This window comes from Phallusia mammillata, chromosome 7, assembly GCF_965637545.1.
Source record: "Phallusia mammillata chromosome 7, kaPhaMamm4.hap1.1, whole genome shotgun sequence".
Classification (NCBI taxonomy): domain Eukaryota; kingdom Metazoa; phylum Chordata; class Ascidiacea; order Phlebobranchia; family Ascidiidae; genus Phallusia; species Phallusia mammillata.
In genome coordinates this window covers 5,168,754-5,186,376 of record NC_137258.1, presented here as the reverse complement: position 1 = coordinate 5,186,376, position 17,623 = coordinate 5,168,754, and the positions used below count along the sequence as shown (strand labels likewise).

Genomic DNA, 17,623 nt, shown 5'->3' with positions numbered 1-17,623 from the left:
TTATATATGGGGTCTTTGTGCCAACAATATTTTATATGTTAGCTCAAACTAAAAGGAATTAGAACATTGTCAACGTTCGTTTTTCAAAGCTGTCATTCTGTGTGATCCTGTTACACTAGAAACTTGCATTTCTAAAGTTATTTCTCTGAAGCAGGCGGCAACAATTGCCATTGGTTTTGAATGAAAAACATTTAATACAAGAACAAACTTTTACAGGACCAGTAGCGTTCACCACCGAAGCGGACCTAATTGCCCCGGGAGTCTGTCTGCACGGTAATTTGTCTATTACACCGGATGAATTCTTCTTCGAAGTGATCGAACACCACCAATCATTCACCAAGGCTGACCCCAAAGTACGTTCAGCAGTTTTGTTTTATATTTCAAGGCATAGATTTTGTGTGTGATTTTTGGTTTTACCATTTTCTTAACTTTTAAAAATTCGTCCAGTTTGAAGGTGATTGGAATTTGTTAAAGATTTGCGATGTGGAAAGGTTGTTGCCTTTTTCCATCTGCATTGTTTTTTAACGAAGTTTTCTTTTAATATTAATTTATGGCCTTTTTCTTGTAATGCAAACAAAACACCCGCACAATGACTGTCATAACTGCCAGTGCTTTTGCACCCATAGGAGCAGGTCTCAAATTTTCTTATCAATAATCATCTGATTTTTGACGTAACAATACATAACTGTTTTTCCCAAGTTTCATTTTTTAAATCACCTAAGTCTAAACTCAAAATTACTGGACATAGGACGTTTTTTGCACATAACGCTTTAACTTAAGACGTCAAGGCCAAACCTACGACATATTTATTATCAATGTTTTATAACCAATGGTTCAACAACGGCGAAAATTCCTATCCTACCGACTCTTCCAAGAAAAACTGTTGTGGCATTAACACTTTTTGTATATCACCATAGTTTGACCCTCGTGATTTTCATCGCCCGAAGTGAGGCCCATCGGGTCTTGTTACTTTAAATCCTTCGGGACTTACATAGTGTGACATATGTCTAACGTGTGAAAACCGTTTCGCATCTGATCAGCACGTCAGTTTGAAGATCCTTAACGGCCGTAATTCAATTGCCCAGCTCTCTAATCCTGATTATGATTATTTAATCCAGGGGGCTTATCGATTTTCACGCTTCGTTGCGTCCACTGTGACGACGTTTGAGGTTACCCGGGGTCATTTAATTTCGCGCTTGTCCGGTCGCCAATATCATGCAGCGAGCATGCGTTAATTGAATTGTCATTTTGTGATTTTTCTTGCACAGCTTTATTACTCTTAGGTAAGTTTTGAACAATCTTCATGCTGTCCACCGTATAAGTGACTAAATTATGTTTGACCAAAAGTATAGGAATTTACACTTCTAATTTATCAGTTAATCGAACCAGTTGATTACTATACACCGATTTTCAAACCGACTTTGTGCATTCAATCATGCCAAAGCAGTGTGAAAAACACACCACTGATCATTTACCAAAGTTGACTTCGGTACATAAACAACAAAAAACTTGTTTCGAGCCAAATGTTGTCCAATCGATCTATGCCCTTCACTATCCATAAACACGATAAGGTAAGTGGATGGTGACTGTTTCTGTGGTAATCCTGTTTACATTTTTGTAAAGCGCCATTTTTGCATTTTTTGCAAAGGTGTTTATGTGATGAATGGGTTTTAGTGTGATGTGACGCCAGCTTCTTGACATGCTGATACATTGGCCACGATGTGAGTTGAAGTCTCACCTTCCAACTATACTAGGACAGTGCATTTTTAATCTGAAACATTCCAACCAACTGCTAAGCTCTGAAAGCGAAATTATAACTAGTAAATTATACCAGCTTTGATCATTAGTTCGAAGATAACATGCAATAAACTTAAACTAGAACGCGAAATAACGTTACGTTACCGAGCAGAAGCAAAGAAAAAGCAATCAGAAAATAGGAACCAGGTTAAATGTACTAATAAACTGACGTTTTTTACATATCTGTTTCGTCCCTGCAATAAGCTTCTTAATATACACCCATTTTTTGCTATGCATCTTTAGTGTGACCTTTGTTTGTGTGTGTTCCAGGTGTGTTGGCCTTTCGGTAAATTTTAATTGTAGGCCTAAATTGCTTGTTAGAGAAAGTCTACCCTTCAGGATTTCGTTTTTAATTTGTATGATTGATTGCTCAAGGTATTTTCAACCCACAGCTAAAACGCGCGCCAGTGAAAATCAATTCCAAGATCGGAACTACCAATTTGTTAGCAGGGTCATATGAGGGTCTTCAAGAATATGCATTTACCTTAATTACTGCAGGGTTCAATATTACATTTTAACAAGCAAGGTTTTCTTTCTTTGTGTTTCTGCCTGTTTGTGTCTCATCATCATTCGGATTGTTTTTTGTTTATTTTGAATGGAACAATCACAGTCAAACACCATTGAAATATACGAACACGAAAAAAACACAACGATCGAAGAAAGCCGTACATAACAGTGTTGGAAAAATACAGCAACCGGTGTGAACTTTGTGGAAATGTGTCTAGGAAGCGATTTGACAAAGTACAACACGATGCAAACATATGTGAAGTAGAAAAAGTCAAACACAATACAATTTAACCAAAATTTGGAAAATTTCAAGAGTCCTTTTCCAGCAGCTTCTAATGTCTCACAGGCGTTCAAAGCTTTTGCTATTGGTGATAATCTCCCTGGCCAAACACCAAACCTGCCGGGCGGCTACATCCAATGATCCGGTCGCGCAGGCCGCAAAAAGGTCAACACTTGGTAGAAAATAATGAGGCAGACGACGACATCGAAGACATGATACCAGTTGTAGCAATACACCCTGTAAATATTCGAGGCATTCTTTGTTACAGGCTTTCACAGTAGTTCCTAACCTTCGCGGACTTTTCCCGAAAAAATGTTAAGCAAAAAGGTGCGTCTCATTTTTACGTGATTTTTGGAGAGCAAAAAAGGTTAAAATTATCCCTTTAGATTTGAATCAAAGATATTTGGGGGCCCATGATTTAAAATGTGTTTACGTAGTGTTTGGCGTCATACACGTACCTGTATGCGGTCACCTACGCATGACGTGTTCCACTCTGTGTCGATAGGATGTTTCTCACATTCGTACAGCAACAAAGTTTTCATGTGATAATTGTTGATCGGGCTTCCAGGAAAATCGAGGTGTCTGTCAATCAAAATTCAAAATTGCATCATTCAAATCTTTGAAAAATGCACTCTTTTTTTATGTGGATTTATGTGATAGAAATATTCGAACCTGTCTCGCAGCGTTTTAAGAATAGACAAACATTTTCTTCTGCATCCTCCAGAGCTAATCAACTTGTTTTCGGATCCGCTGAACGACATTGCCCATGCGTCGCTCTCTGCTGTGCTGTAAAAGTTAAATTTTCACTTAAAGAAGGGTTTTATGGAGGGACAACCTTTGGCAATTTTGAAGACGCCATTAGTTTGAAAGCATTTACACTGAGTCGATAAGATTGAAAGATGCAAATTAAAACATCAGAATATAAATTGTTATGGCTAAAATCTATGGATGTTTAACCTTTTAAACTGCAGGGTGAGAAATTACCAACCTGGCAATCGATTACTGGACCAACCTGTATTTGACGTTGAGTATTGGCGAGTCCTTCGACAACAAATTAAATCCGTCGTTTTTTACCTCGGCCACCTTTGCTGGACTTGGCCATGATAAATGAGGTTCAGGCCAATGAGAAGCGCTCCGCGGCCAGATCCCGCTACATTTGAACGCAGGAGTGACTTTGACCTGAAAGAAGAATTTATTAGGTTTCTGTGATTCTTTTTCTGATCGAATGCGACCACGAAGTGCCAAAAATGTCTGGTCAGTTAAGAATGATTTGTCAGATTTACAAAGTTTTCACATTCGCACCGAATAAAAAAGATATCTGCCATTTTCTTTGTTCCAATCGGGTGCAACCACAAAGTGCCACAAATGCCCACTCACTGGCCAAATTTAAGATTTATAAAGTTGTCGCATTCATAGAGAATTAAGGTTTCTGCGATTTTTGTTTGTTTCAATTGGATGTAACCACCAAGTGCCACAAACAACCACTTACCGTGATTGTGTCTTTGATCTTTAGCTTCACTTCAGTGGTATCCGGCACTTGTTGCACAACGTCGCGATAATGTAGTTTGTCTATTGCCTGGGAAACCAAGATCTGAAATCTCGAGCGCACCTTTCTGGCTGACAAATACCTGAAAATCAAGATTGGTTTAGAATTGAAAGTGTTACATACTAAAGCACTAACTTTAGCGTTGATTTGGTCGCAAAGTCAAAGGTTCTAATCCCGCTTGGCATCTCGTTTTGTGTCACGAGCCTTTTGTGAAACTAGCATGGGCGAATGGTAGAGAATATGTTAATGTCATGTTTTTTTAATTGACTTATAACATGATACAATGGATCTTTGGCGAAGAACTGATTTTAATCAAATAACTTCCTGTTTCTAGTTGAATAACCAACAAGAATTCCATGATGATCAATGCTGTCTCATAGAAGACCAGATATCGCTTATTTCAAACGCTTTCAATTTCTTCCTACATGTCATTTATAGTTTGTGTATTTTTCGGTAGTGTCATGGTTTTCTCACATGACATTTTACGGTGGATTTTGTCTTTAAATGAGTGGACTTAATATAAATTTCTTCCTATTTTTACAAACTTTATTTACAAATTTCTTTCTATCTTTAAATACCCAACGAGCATTTTGTCTTATGGATTATGGAGCTCAATTTTAACACTTTACATTTCTTCGTGAAAATGACACGAATAATTAGGGTTTTTCTTTTCGTGTAAAGCCAATTCTGATTGTACGACATAGCTGGCAAAAAATGGCTTCATATCACACTCACACATACCCTGATGCAGTAATGAATTCCACCCATAATGACATGCTTCGTTTTCGTCCGTCACTTAATTTTAGCACAGCACAACCGGGAATCGAACCATCGTCCACAAAGTTGAAAACTCCCATTTGATTGAGAAACAGCGTTACTTCGTATTCTGTTGGCGAATTCACTTCCAAACCTTCCAGTCTGCCTTCCATCTCATTTAAAGAACTGCAATACAAGAAGTTATAGTTAGAATAAAATTAAGAGGCGCACGTTAGGTTTTGTTTAAGAAAGTCTTGACACATAAAGTTTGAAATATAAGATAAGGAGTTCGGTTTTAATACAACAGTATAATAAACACAGCCAATTGTAAAAGAACCCGCGATACGTAGAATGTTTCAAAACTTATTCAAATAGAATCAACTTTTATTTTAATTGCACTTTGCACTTACCTGATAAATCTTGGCTCCTGTAGTTCGACTTCTTTCAAAATACAAGTTACAATTTTCGCCACATCCCGAACAGTTTGTGAAACCTCCACCTTCCTGGGTAGGGTTTGGTCGCTGTAAAACTTGTTTACGTGGTACGCAAGTGCCGCCTGTGACGCAATCATGGCCCTGACGTCAGAAACTTTGTGACGTCACGAAAAGTATTTTTAATGTCAACAAGGTTGTGGCAACAGAAATTTATTTTTTGCTTCGGTTCTTTTGGCGTCACAAAAATAAACAATTTAAAAAGCCTGCGTAAAGAAGATTTTGTTTTATAAAAGTTCAAAATAAACGTTAAATTGACGACACTTAAAACCTTGGCATTTTTGCTGCGTCAATACTAGCGAACGAACCCTTTAGCAAGGCTGACTTCTTCCGCAAACGTCCCTTTAGCTCTCTGTTGCATTATTGATGTAAGCTTGCGCTACCCTAACTCGAATTTCAATTGTCGTGTATGTACGCGACCGTCTAACAACAATGGCTTGTGTTTTGCCATGTACCAGCTTGCATAATCTCTTGTGGATTGGTCGTTTTTCTCCTCACAGCAATATGGATTATGCTTGAGCACAACAGATGACAAGGTTGCAAAAAAAGCGTAGTTCGTATCGATGGATTTTTTTAATCTAGTGGTTTGCTTTACTGAGCAATTATAGAACGATAATCATTTGGCCCTACCCCCCCCCAAAAATAAATAAAAAAATGCTAATTTACCAAAAAAATCGGTGATTGTCGAACTTTTTTGTAAACAATGTTGAAACAAAAGTTGCTCTATAAAAGTGGCCAGTTGCTCCCTTTTTATGACTTTTACAATACATAAAGTTGCAATTAATTTAAAATAAATTAAAAACATTACCGGAATTTTCATCAAACATGAAAACACACTGATCAGACACACGATTAAAATATCTTAACAATTAATCGGAATACAGTTTTCCAGACTCCAATAAAATCCAACGAAACCATTCAGACAGTACATTGTTATTTTGCTAAATTGTCCAAACATAAGCTCAAATTGATATGTGCAAAGATTATTCTTAAATTTTGACACTTAATCTCGTTAATTTTTAACTCAAAATTTTTAATCCTGATTACACCTAACCACGTGGCCTTTTGATCTTTCCTTGATTTTGCCGCAACAATGGCAAACTTCATCAAAAACAGATTATAATACGCATTTTTTTGATCTGACCTATTGTGACCACGTGCTAGTCAATCCCTTGCTGCGCTAAACAATGCGACAATAGCACAACAATAAACACATTCGAATGCTTGCTATATCTCCATTGTGACATCACAGCAGCCTGAAGATAAAAGCCTCGCTGCGTCACATTAAAGGCAATTGTTTTTGGAATTGCGTGAAAGACAGAAAACAGACGCGGACCATTCGATGCTGTCCTTTGAAGTGATTCTAATTTAATTTTCAAGGCTTTTTTCGCTATGATGCGCTATGTTCCGGAATGCGTTCTCACTATGGGATTTTTTTTCAGTTTATAACGTGGATTGATTGATAAGGTTTCAAGATACAATTCTTGCATTTTATTTCCCAATATGTGCTGTAACAATATATAAAAAAAAAACTTTTCGTAACACATCCTTATTTTGTTTTTTTGCTGTTGTCTTGTTTTCACAAAAATGTTAGTAATTGTACTACATTTTAATTCCAATTTTTGCTGTAAATTGGCATCAAAAGCAAAAACCGAAATGATACACGTTCTTACTACAACAGTTTTTATCAAAAAATGCACTATAGTACATTTAAACCGCCAAAAATACAACATTTTCTGTTTGTATGATAATTTTGCGTTAATGCGCATTTTAACAGCCCTTGTTAGGATATTCCAGCAGTTTGGAGTCCGCAAATGCATTCAACATTGATCGATTAAACGTTCGCGTAGCAGCAGCCTAAAATAATTTAATGGCACTGCGCTGGCCGGCTATGCAAATTTAATGCAGGGTCCTATCAATAATGCATGCCAGTTTACATTGTTAGCCTGTTTTGATTCGCCTTAGCCAACCCCAGAGCTTTTGACAAAATCAAAAGCTTGAACTTGTGAAATAGGAAATCAACTAAAAACTGTTACCTTATCGTTTTGTAATGAAAATTTTTGTCCTGTGGTTTTCAACATGATTTTTACGTTCAAAGCTAAAATGTTAATATTCCTGATTGTTTTATATAAAAAATGGATTACATTTTAATTTGAACTTTAACTACTTGTAGTGTGACTTTATTTAAAGTTGTCCATTTTAACGTGTATTTTGATAAAATTGCAGATGTAAGAATAGTTACTGTTGTTTATAAATCTTAAACAAGATTTTTAAAAAATATATACCATTTTTTGAAGAGCATGCTACAAAACCTATGCTACAAAACTATAATAGGATGTTGAGTTATATCTCCAAAACGGATTTTGAAAATACTTTAATCGATATTCCTGGTCGGTTATCGCCATATGCCTTTCATACACAATCCCTTAGTGACGTGGTGTGTGACGTCATTAGCACTGATTGATAACGTCCCACTGCTGTAACCATATTTCCGTTAGTAACATGATTTTACGCATTTTTGTTGATTTTTTTGTCGCTGTTTTAGGTTCTGGCTTACATTGACGGGATTCACGGCAAATGGACATTCCAAGAAGTGCGCGCTATATTCTCACGCCGGTTCCTGCTGCAGAACACAGCGATAGAAGTGTTTCTCGCCAATCGAAGTGAGTATAACAAGAGACTCCAAAAATCAAATCAAACTTACTAATATTGAGAAACATCTTTATAAGTCATCCTCTACTTTCAAGTTTAAAATTCACCAAATAAAGAGCTGTATGTGACTGCCTTAAACTCGAGAGGTTGTTTAAATCCAATCTTGGTTTTATCTTATGTGTATTATATCGGGCATAAACCACTTTCTATTTTGCGTTGTTGTGTTGGCTGGTAATAAAAAACCTAAATAAAACTCTGTTTTTAGCATGTGTGTTGTTTAACTTCTCCGACAACGACACAGTGAAGAAAGTAATAGGTCATCTTCCACGTGTTGGGATCGGTACCGGGTATGGATTGCCACAAGCAAGGTAAGCAAATGATCTTGATATTTGGCCAATATAGACAAAAAAATTGGAAGCTGTTGGAAAAATGGTTCGATATTGCGTTTCGCAAAACTATTTTTACTACATTTATATTTTTCGTTTAGAAAATAATTAGATTGAGCAAGCACCCAACAAACAGTATGATTAACGACTAAAAAGTGTTTGAAATATTTTTTTGAATTTCTTGGTCGTTTTGATTTGGGTTTTCGGAGAAACTTACTTTTTTTAGTGGGTGAAATATATATTCTCCAAAGTTTTATCATTGGAGTGTTTGTGTCGTAAACATACATATCAAAAATACGCCAGAAAATTTTGCATCGACATCCATTATCAGTAGTTACTTTGCATGTTTCTAAGAACTTTTTCCCTGTTCCATAATTGTAATTTTATGAAAATTTTTGAAGGCGGATTTCATTGGCGAGTCCGCGTCAACTGCTCAAGTCTTCAAACATGATGGAACGTTGGCAACGAAGAGAAATCTCAAACTTTGAATATCTCATGTTTATCAACACAATTGCTGGTTAGTACGTGAATCTGTAAACTACGTTGCACTTAACTTACAATTCGACTATTTAAAAAAAAATGACAAAACTAGCGTAATTTTGACAAAAGAAAATTATTATTTTCATTACGTGGAAACCTTCTTTAATTTTTAGGTCGCACTTTTAACGACCTTAACCAGTATCCCGTATTTCCATGGGTTATTTCAAATTACGAGGCCAACGAACTTGACCTTTCGTTGCCTAGCAACTACAGAGACCTTTCAAAGGTGAGTGAAGGTTTCGTAACGTAGAAGTTCATTTTGAAACGACCAAGCTTTTAATTTGCAGCCGATTGGAGCGTTGAACCCGAAACGAGCTACTTACTTCCAGACAAGGTACGATAACTGGGACGATCCGCAAATTCCAAAGTTCCATTACGGTACACATTACTCGAATGCTGCTTTTACTCTTGGATGGCTTGTACGCGTGGTAAGTTTATGTTTTAAATACATTTTAATTAAACACTGCTTGCAAACAGTGGTCTTAACTTGAAAATGCCACCCTAACTTATGATTTGGTACACTCCAGAAACAATAGGCGATGGAGGTTTAAATTTAATTATTTTGCACGTGTTGTAATCTAATTGGTAAAATTCCCATTAAAAGTGGTCGCGAAAGTTTGTTTAAAGTTTTACCGCAAAACCTTGGGCGCTCCCGGGGACGAATCCCAATCAGTTTTTTATTTGTACATGGGTCAGGCCAAGATCCCTATGTCAGAACTTGCGGAAAACGCACAAGCGCCAGACTAAAAAGAAAAGCTAATTTCAAATGTTTACTCGACGAATTAGATGTCAATGTGGGTAGTTATTATCTTTCAATTAACCGTGTGTTAGAAATGTGAGACAGAGGGGAGTTAAAAGCGTCATCGAATCCGGCCCAAGTTTCTTGAAACAAAACCCGAAGTTGTAAAAATTCCGGCACAAGTGAGGTTGAATGTGAAGTCATTTATGCAAATTTGAGCCTGGCCACACTTAAAAACTCTCTGACCGAGGTGTTTAACAAAAATCCCAGAAAACGTTGATACTAAACGGTTTCGAAAATTATTGCTTTCCGATAGAAATATTCTGTCGGTTTCATTTGATGTGAACTTGGCTGATTGTGTGATTTTTGTTGAACAGGAACCTTTTACAACGATGTTCCTTAACTTGCAAGGTGGTAAGTTTGATCATGCTGATCGAACATTTCAGTCCATCCAACAATCATGGAAGAATTGCCAGAGAGATTCTCACGATGTCAAGGTTACAAACTGTTTATTCTTCTCTTTTTGTTTATTGAAAAGGAAATCAGCTTTTTTCTTCACCGTGTCTTATTTCCATGCGCGGTTACAAGCAATGTGAAAAAATGATATGTTGAATGTAGAGATATTTTTATTTTTATTTATTTTTTTTTCGAAATTTTTTTGACCTTGGGCAAATTTATCGCCCAATGATGGGATGCGTACGGCTAACGTTAATTTTTATTTAAGTAAAACAAGTATAAAAACTCCATTGTTTTGCTGTTTCAGGAACTTATTCCAGAATTCTATTATCTACCGGAAATGTTTGTAAACAGCAACGATTACGTGTTGGGCCAAACTACTGAAGCGTGTAAAGTACATGACGTCATTCTGCCACCGTGGGCCAAGTCAGCTGACGATTTTGTGCGCGTAAACAGGATGGTAGGTTGATGGTTCTAAAAAGTCACTAAACTTGGTCAACAATTATAGCATGTTTAGATATAGTAAATGTTGTCGTATTAACAAAACTCATTGGAAATAAATCAAAAGAAGGCGACGATTTAGGGTAATTTGTTCGTTACTGCAGTAAATACCTGAGTAAAACCGTGTTATTGATATGTAAGCATTTAACGAATGTCCCGGCTACGTTTTTTCTAGCTTAGGCCTTGCCATATGGAAATGCTTGCTGATTGGGTATAACCAGGGTTGCCATCGACTTGAAACCAAAAATAAGGACAACCGAAAAGTTTTTATGCGAAACGAAACAAACGTTTTTGAACAAATCTTTGCATTTATACGAGTCATGACATATCGTTTGCAATATTTTGGCCAGAAACAATCTATTCCAGCAACTCGTTGTTCGTAGAAAATACTTCGTGCATCTCACGACAGCTCAGGTCTAGGTTCACTGTTACTTGTAGCAGGGATTTGACTATAGTAATTGTTGAAAATAAGACAAAATAAGGATTTCAGTCAAAAATAAGGACATTTCTTAGAAATAAGGACAATGAACTTTTCTAAGACATAGCCCTTCAAAATAAGGACAAATCTTAGAAATAAGGACGGTATGGCAACCCTGGATATAACTCTCAACAGCCCTGGCGTACTGTGATTTTTCAATGGCCCTGGCGTACTGTGATTAAATGAGTGCCGCTGGCCTGCATAGGTGCTTCAGGGCTGATTCCAGCGGTTATGAATTTATATCCATCCTAACATTGAAGGCGTGTTTAGATATAGTGGTGTTGTGGTCAAATAAACGTACAACAACAGTAAAACTATTTCTGACAAATAAGTGGAGATTATTTGTATCCAACATTTTAAAAAGACGTAACATTAAATAAAACGCAAAGCACTTTTGCTGCACCGTAATGCCTTCACAGTCCCACAGCATTTCATGTTAATATAAGATGCGTGGTACTAGATCAAGGGTTCTGAGAGTTGGCGCCAATTTTCAATAGTGAAGGGGGGGGGGGGGACTGGGAACTAAACACAAATGGGCGCTGAAATAAATCTGGGCAGTTGGAACGTAACAAAACCACAAGGAAAATTTAGTCAAAGTTTTCTCTTTTTTGCCCAACATTAGCTATTTTGTAAACTGTCTTTATACCGTTTTTGTAAACTGGAGTTTTTTATATAACAACTCAACTAGCTGTTTGGGGGCGACACAAAAAAGTTTAAACAACACTATCCTAGATTAAACAAATCTCTTGTTTATATTTGGTTTATGTCGAATCATAACTTGATTGTTTTTCAGGCTTTGGAATCAGAAATTGTATCATGTCAGCTTCACCAGTGGATCGACTTGATTTTCGGTTTCAAGCAGAGAGGACCGGAGGCTGTAAGGGCGACCAACGTCTTCTATTATCTCACATATGAAGGAATGATTGACCTGCAACAAATAAGTGTGAGGGTTTAAAATACAACGTTCATTGCCACGAAGTAGCAGTTTATTTTTTGTTGTGGTCTTCTGGGCAAAAACTTTAGTTGTATTATGCACAACCTGGTGAAATAAGTTGAAGCTAAGAACTTTAAAATTGAAAACTTAAGCAATACCATCAATTTACACGGTTGTTTTTCAGATTAACAAATTGACTTTGTTTTTTCTACAGAGTAACAAAATTGACTTTGTTTTTTCTACTTTTTTGTCGAACTCGTTCGATCAAGAAAAAGTATTTCTTTTCAAATTTACAAATGGATCTATCCAACTATCTTTGAAAACGTGATTTTTTAAATTTCGATCACAACTTTATAAACCCGTCTAATTGTTACGATGATTTGACATGTTATCCCAGAAATATGGTGCTAATAGAAGTCGCACGTATGTTGTCTTGATGTTTGGCAGACCCCATGGGCCAATCTTGGTAACAATAGATATTGACTCATCAAACATAGTAGAATACATCAGGGGTGTACAATCAGCTGCCATTTGACCACACGCGTCTGCGCGCACGTAATTAAAAAAAACGTATTTGCCAATGCCAACATATACTATAGTACCAACGCTTGTGACGGCTAATTACCTTGTCCAACTGTTTTAAAAAGCGTCCAGCTGCAAGAAGCTTTTTTATTTTTAACCCTACGGGCGGCCTAAATAGAACCTGTAATGCGGTCGGCAATACTGAAACTGTCTTTGCCCGTAATATAAAGAAAATAGGTTACGTTTTTTCCATGCTTGATGTTTTTTGTAAACTAACTGTCGTATTTTTGCAGGACCCGGTGGAGAGAACTGGTCTGACTGACCAAATCCGAAACTTCGGACAGACACCGAGCCAGCTGTTGACCAATCCGCACCTGCCACGTAGCTCCGCCATGCACGTGGTTAGTAACTCATAATTTCACGTAGTTACCAAACTTTTGCTTTCATATATTCCGGTGTAATACGGATATATAAAGCGTTGGGAATCTGAGATAGTCTGAAACTGCCAGTAGTGAGATTACGATTTAACTATAAGATTACTAACACATTGAAACTATGACTGCTTAGCTAAAGCTATATAGTATTGTTAGACGAATCCCGGCAAAAAATTAATATTGAGAACCGATAGCTGCTTTATTGGTTCCTGTTTGAGGAAGGTCGGTGGCTCTAACCCCAGTTAGGGCGTAATTTGCAATAAGCAACATTTTTTTAAACGTACTTGGATATAAGGTAAAAAAATATAGACACCTTAATACCATCGTTACATCAAGCATCTAATAAATGTAAGTCAATAAGCTACAAAAAGTAAAAAAAAGTTTTGTCAATATTAAGAAAACACACTAAATGTTGAGCAAAACCATTTACTCGCAAAATTGTGTATTATGACAAACACAAAAAATCGAACAACTTTTCGTTGGTTGCAGACACCGATGATGTTCAAAGAGCGACAACATCAGGACTTGGACATGGTGTTAAAGTTTCAGTCAAATTCACCTGTTGTACACGTCGCAGCGAACACCCATCCCAGTCTGCATTCTCCAGCCGTGATTACTTGCACTAAAAACCTTCACTTCTCTCTTAACAAATGGAACAAGGTGAGTTTTTTTAGGAATTTTGAGTTGAACTTAAAAAATAAACTTGAAAAGCATTTGATTCAATTAAACAACCACTTATTAGGATTTTTGTTAATTTGTAGTGAAATAGTTTTTTATTTTAGTGACGCTTACCCAAATCTGTTTGTACAAAGCGATCCCAAGTCCTCACAAACCGTACATTGGCTCAAAAACAAAGGGCCATTTTGGTGTGTAGAGCGTCTACTCTACACAACCTTACAACTATGGACTACACTTAGTTCCTGTTTTGAGAATAGTCTTTGTCGGTTACTGCTTTACAAATTTTTTCAAGCAAATCACATTAACAAACAAGATTTAACAGGGTTATATAACACATTAACTGAAATCATATACTGTACAACTATTCTGTTCATTTCACTTTCAGGCATCTGATTCAAAAAGCTCTAGTGCGCCATCAAGTGCCGACAATGACAAGCAGCCCGCTCTGTCGATTGAACCAGATTCATTAATTTGTAAGTTACATTTCGTTTCCCACACATTGTTTAGCAAAACATTGAAATTAATTTATGGATTTCATCACTTTGCAACATCACTTCGACGTCATACAGGTTCTCTTATGAGGTCATAATCATTTGTTAGTTGACTTCCGTGGGATTTACTTATGCATATTTTGCGCCTTTGACGTCATAAACTGGAATGTGACGTCATAATCATTGCATAGTAACAAGGTTTTTGTCATGAACGCACACACCTTTAAGCGGTTACCTGTATTGACTGCCACGTTTAAGACGCGGTACACGGTTATATACGAAACGTGACGTCATAACTCATGGACGACATCTAGCGGTAAATACATACATCACAACTTCCCTTCGTTTAAATTGAACTTAACTGACGTCTCGAAGGGTAAGGATTCACAATAACATTCAATGGACATAAATGAACACGATTCCGCCGATACAATACACCATCACTAGTTTTGACAAGATAAGAGCGATGAGATAACTGTTTTTCTATAGTTCCTTGTTGATCCCATAGTTTGTTTTGAGTATTGTACAGTTTTACAGGAGTGTTCACTTGTAATTGCAGCATGTTTTCTTGTTCTGTACACATCATGTACACCAACTTGTGAAACACTTCTGGCGCAGAACAAATGCCGAACGGCATGCGCAAAAATCTATACCATCCAAACGGAGTGTTAAACGTACAAAGCTTAGAACTATCTTCATCCAACTTTACTTGCCAAAACCCAGACAAAGCGTCGCGTTTAGAAAATACTTTAGCATTTGAAAATTGACTGATAATTTCTTCTCTCGTCGGAAGACAGAAATGCTCACGCAAAATTGCTTTATTTAAATCTCGCGGATCTAAGCAAACTCTTAGTTTTCCGTTTTTCTTTTCTACTATTACAAGAGAGTTCACCCACTTAGTTGGTTCTTCTATTCTTTTGATTACTTGCATGCTTTCCATTCTTTGTAGCTCCTGTTGTAGTTTGTTTTTGAGTGCAAATGGAATTTTTCTTCTGGGACGGACTACGGGACAAACTGTGCTATCGGTCTTTATTCAGTGACAACCTGGAACACAACCCAACCCTTGAAATAAATCTGAAAAGCTGGACAGCAAATTTTGTTCGCCACTGACAATCGGTTCCAGTTTATTTATTAGGCCAAGAGTTACTGCTCCATTTAATCCTATAATAGGCAATGCATTAATCTCCACAACAACAAATGGTAGAGTAAATGATTGCTTTCTGTATTGAAGTGTTAAACTAATTGTCCCACAAACTGGAATATGGTGGCCAGTATATGAGATCAATCGAATATTAGTAGAAGAAACATATGGACGTCCCTGAAGTTTTTGAAAATCATTTCGTGACAAAATATTGGGTTCGAATCCGAATGGAGGCGTGGGTTCGAATCCCACTTCTGACACCATGTCATGAACGCACACACCTTTAAGCGGTTACCTGTATTGACTGCCACGTTTAAGACGCGGTACACGGTTATATACGAAACGTGACGTCATAACTCATGGATGACATCTAGGGGTAAATACATACATCACAGTTTTTGTTTATCTTTCCGTGTTATTTGAATCTGAGTATGATGTCATAAGATGGAATGTGGCGTCATAGTTGTTGCATTCTGACAAAATTAATTATGTTTAGCTTTGGGCGGGGGACCGAATAAGAGGCAGATCGCAGATACTCTGGATCAGAGTGTGAAGGTGACGTCATCTTGTTTCGTGGTGACGGCCGACAACAGGTTCCTAGTATCTTGTGGATATTGGGACCGAAGTTTCAGAATCAATATGGTGGATTCAGGTAACTGGGCTGGATTTCACTGAAGGGTAGATTTCAAGTTTACACAATGCGCAACTTGTTTCTAATTGGTAAAGTGATCCACTGCCACGTTAAATCGCCTTTGCATGTTGTTTTTTTGCGCTTTAACCGACGTCAACGGTAAACCCCAGAAAACCTTACAACAGCGGGTAGCAAGGTTTTATATAGGTTTCTGAGAAATAATGCCGGTTTGGGTAATTTTCAGTCAGTATATTATAACGTCACTTCAATACTGTTTTATGTCTGTAAACCAGCAAAAAGGCTCCTAACTGTCTTGTCATTTATCACAACTTCGGTTATGAGGGGTGTATGAGAGAATGAGGGGTATGTTGTTCACCTTAGTCGTTTTGCTTAAAATCGCGTAATACAAAAATATGATTTAATTTTAAAACTATTGTTTTTTCAGGCAAGTTGAACCAAGTAGTCTTTGGCCACTGGGACGTGGTCACTTGTTTATCGAGGTCTGAAACTTACATCGGGGGAGATTGCTATTTTGTCACCGGATCCAGAGATGCCACAGTGATGTTGTGGTACTGGAGTGGAAGAAGGAGTCTAATAATAGGGGATTCCTCCAGCGCTGGTAAGACCTTTGTTTTACTTGTTTCAGGATAAAGTCGGATTTAAAATTGATGTAAGGTAAACTTCGGTTAAATCCGGGCCCGTTTGGACCAAAAAATGTCCGGATTAGGCGAAGATCCGGATTAACCGATGTAGATTAGTTCATGTCTTACCACATTACAAATCATTTATACCTCGAGTTTTGTCTAAATTAGTTTAGTCCAGGTTTACTGTACAAAGAAATTTTGATTTTTGAAAGTGCACAAAAAGTTTTTATTTATTCATGTATTTTTTAATACAATCTACACCGAATGAAGATTTTAAATAGTCATCAGTTTAAACTTTTATCAATTCAAGTGCTATCAAAACCCAATCATGCTAGGCTGCTACCTGGTCATGAACGGTTTGAATAATACCAATCTCTATGTCCAGTTAGGAAGTGTTACCTTGTGTCGATCGCGTCACATTTTAAGTTTAATGCTCTTAAATTGGCCTATTGAGACGTCCATTGACGAAATAAGACGTTTGTATTAAATACATCCAACCTAGACCTTACAAAGGCATATAGGTGTTATAGATGTTTCCAGTTACAGAAAGAGAAAGAGTTTTATGCTGCTTGCGTTGAAACTGGGACTTCGTTACATTTGTTGTTCTTCGTAATACGATGTTCAGCTAATCTTAATTCTCGGCCAAAACAGTTGAAGTGGCGAAAAAACGACCACTTCTGTTGCCCCTGTTGTCATCCAAATAAACCATTGCATTTAACAAGAAAACTTCAAATTTTTAACTTTTTTAATTTTGTTCCCGAATTATCTCTTAAACTTTTGTTGTTTGTAGATGAAAACCCCACAGCACGGGCAGTGTTAACTGGTCACGACACAGAAATCACATGTGCGGCCGTTTGTGCTGAGCTCGGTCTGATTGCGAGTGGATCAGTGGACGGCCCGCTCCTCCTACATACCATCACAGGAGATTTGCTGAGGACTTTGGAACCAGGACTCTCGCTCGATAATCCGTAAGTCAAACTGTTTTTATGGGTTTTGATATTGTAAGCTAAACGACCTAC

The 17,623-nt window shown here is 37.2% G+C and overlaps 2 protein-coding genes across 4 annotated transcripts in view; one reads left to right on the top strand and one right to left on the bottom strand.

The window, feature by feature from the left end:
* Positions 1-17,623, top strand: part of LOC145238100 (lipopolysaccharide-responsive and beige-like anchor protein) — a 54,647-nt gene that overhangs the window by 34,692 nt on the left and 2,332 nt on the right. For all 3 annotated transcript variants that reach the window (XM_080101155.1, XM_080101154.1, XM_080101153.1), the window contains 15 exons: positions 217-353; positions 7,923-8,040; positions 8,295-8,397; positions 8,817-8,932; positions 9,069-9,181; positions 9,243-9,383; positions 10,072-10,191; positions 10,458-10,610; positions 11,923-12,072; positions 12,879-12,986; positions 13,509-13,679; positions 14,083-14,170; positions 15,826-15,981; positions 16,406-16,579; positions 17,395-17,572. In XM_080101155.1, coding sequence (XP_079957281.1) covers positions 217-353; positions 7,923-8,040; positions 8,295-8,397; positions 8,817-8,932; positions 9,069-9,181; positions 9,243-9,383; positions 10,072-10,191; positions 10,458-10,610; positions 11,923-12,072; positions 12,879-12,986; positions 13,509-13,679; positions 14,083-14,170; positions 15,826-15,981; positions 16,406-16,579; positions 17,395-17,572 — 2,026 coding nt within the window. The remainder of the gene's footprint in view (positions 1-216; positions 354-7,922; positions 8,041-8,294; positions 8,398-8,816; positions 8,933-9,068; positions 9,182-9,242; positions 9,384-10,071; positions 10,192-10,457; positions 10,611-11,922; positions 12,073-12,878; positions 12,987-13,508; positions 13,680-14,082; positions 14,171-15,825; positions 15,982-16,405; positions 16,580-17,394; positions 17,573-17,623) is intronic.
* Positions 2,353-5,607, bottom strand: LOC145238102 (putative nucleotidyltransferase MAB21L1). Its single transcript, XM_080101158.1, has 7 exons — positions 5,297-5,607; positions 4,872-5,072; positions 4,074-4,212; positions 3,597-3,763; positions 3,257-3,370; positions 3,043-3,166; positions 2,353-2,821 (listed from the first exon to the last, which is right to left on the bottom strand). Exons 1-7 carry the CDS (start codon positions 5,455-5,457, stop codon positions 2,645-2,647), a joined length of 1,083 nt encoding a protein of 360 aa, XP_079957284.1. The 5' UTR covers positions 5,458-5,607; the 3' UTR covers positions 2,353-2,644.

Coding starts and splice junctions, on each gene's coding strand:
- LOC145238102 (XM_080101158.1), bottom strand. CDS start 5,457: ATGATTGCGTCACAGGCGGCACTTGCGTACCACGTAAACAAGTTTTAC. Junction 4,213..4,871: donor GAATTCATTACTGCATCAGG/GTATGTGTGAGT, acceptor CTTGATTTTCAG/GTATTTGTCAGCCAGAAAGG. Junction 3,167..3,256: donor CTTAAAACGCTGCGAGACAG/GTTCGAATATTT, acceptor TTTGATTGACAG/ACACCTCGATTTTCCTGGAA.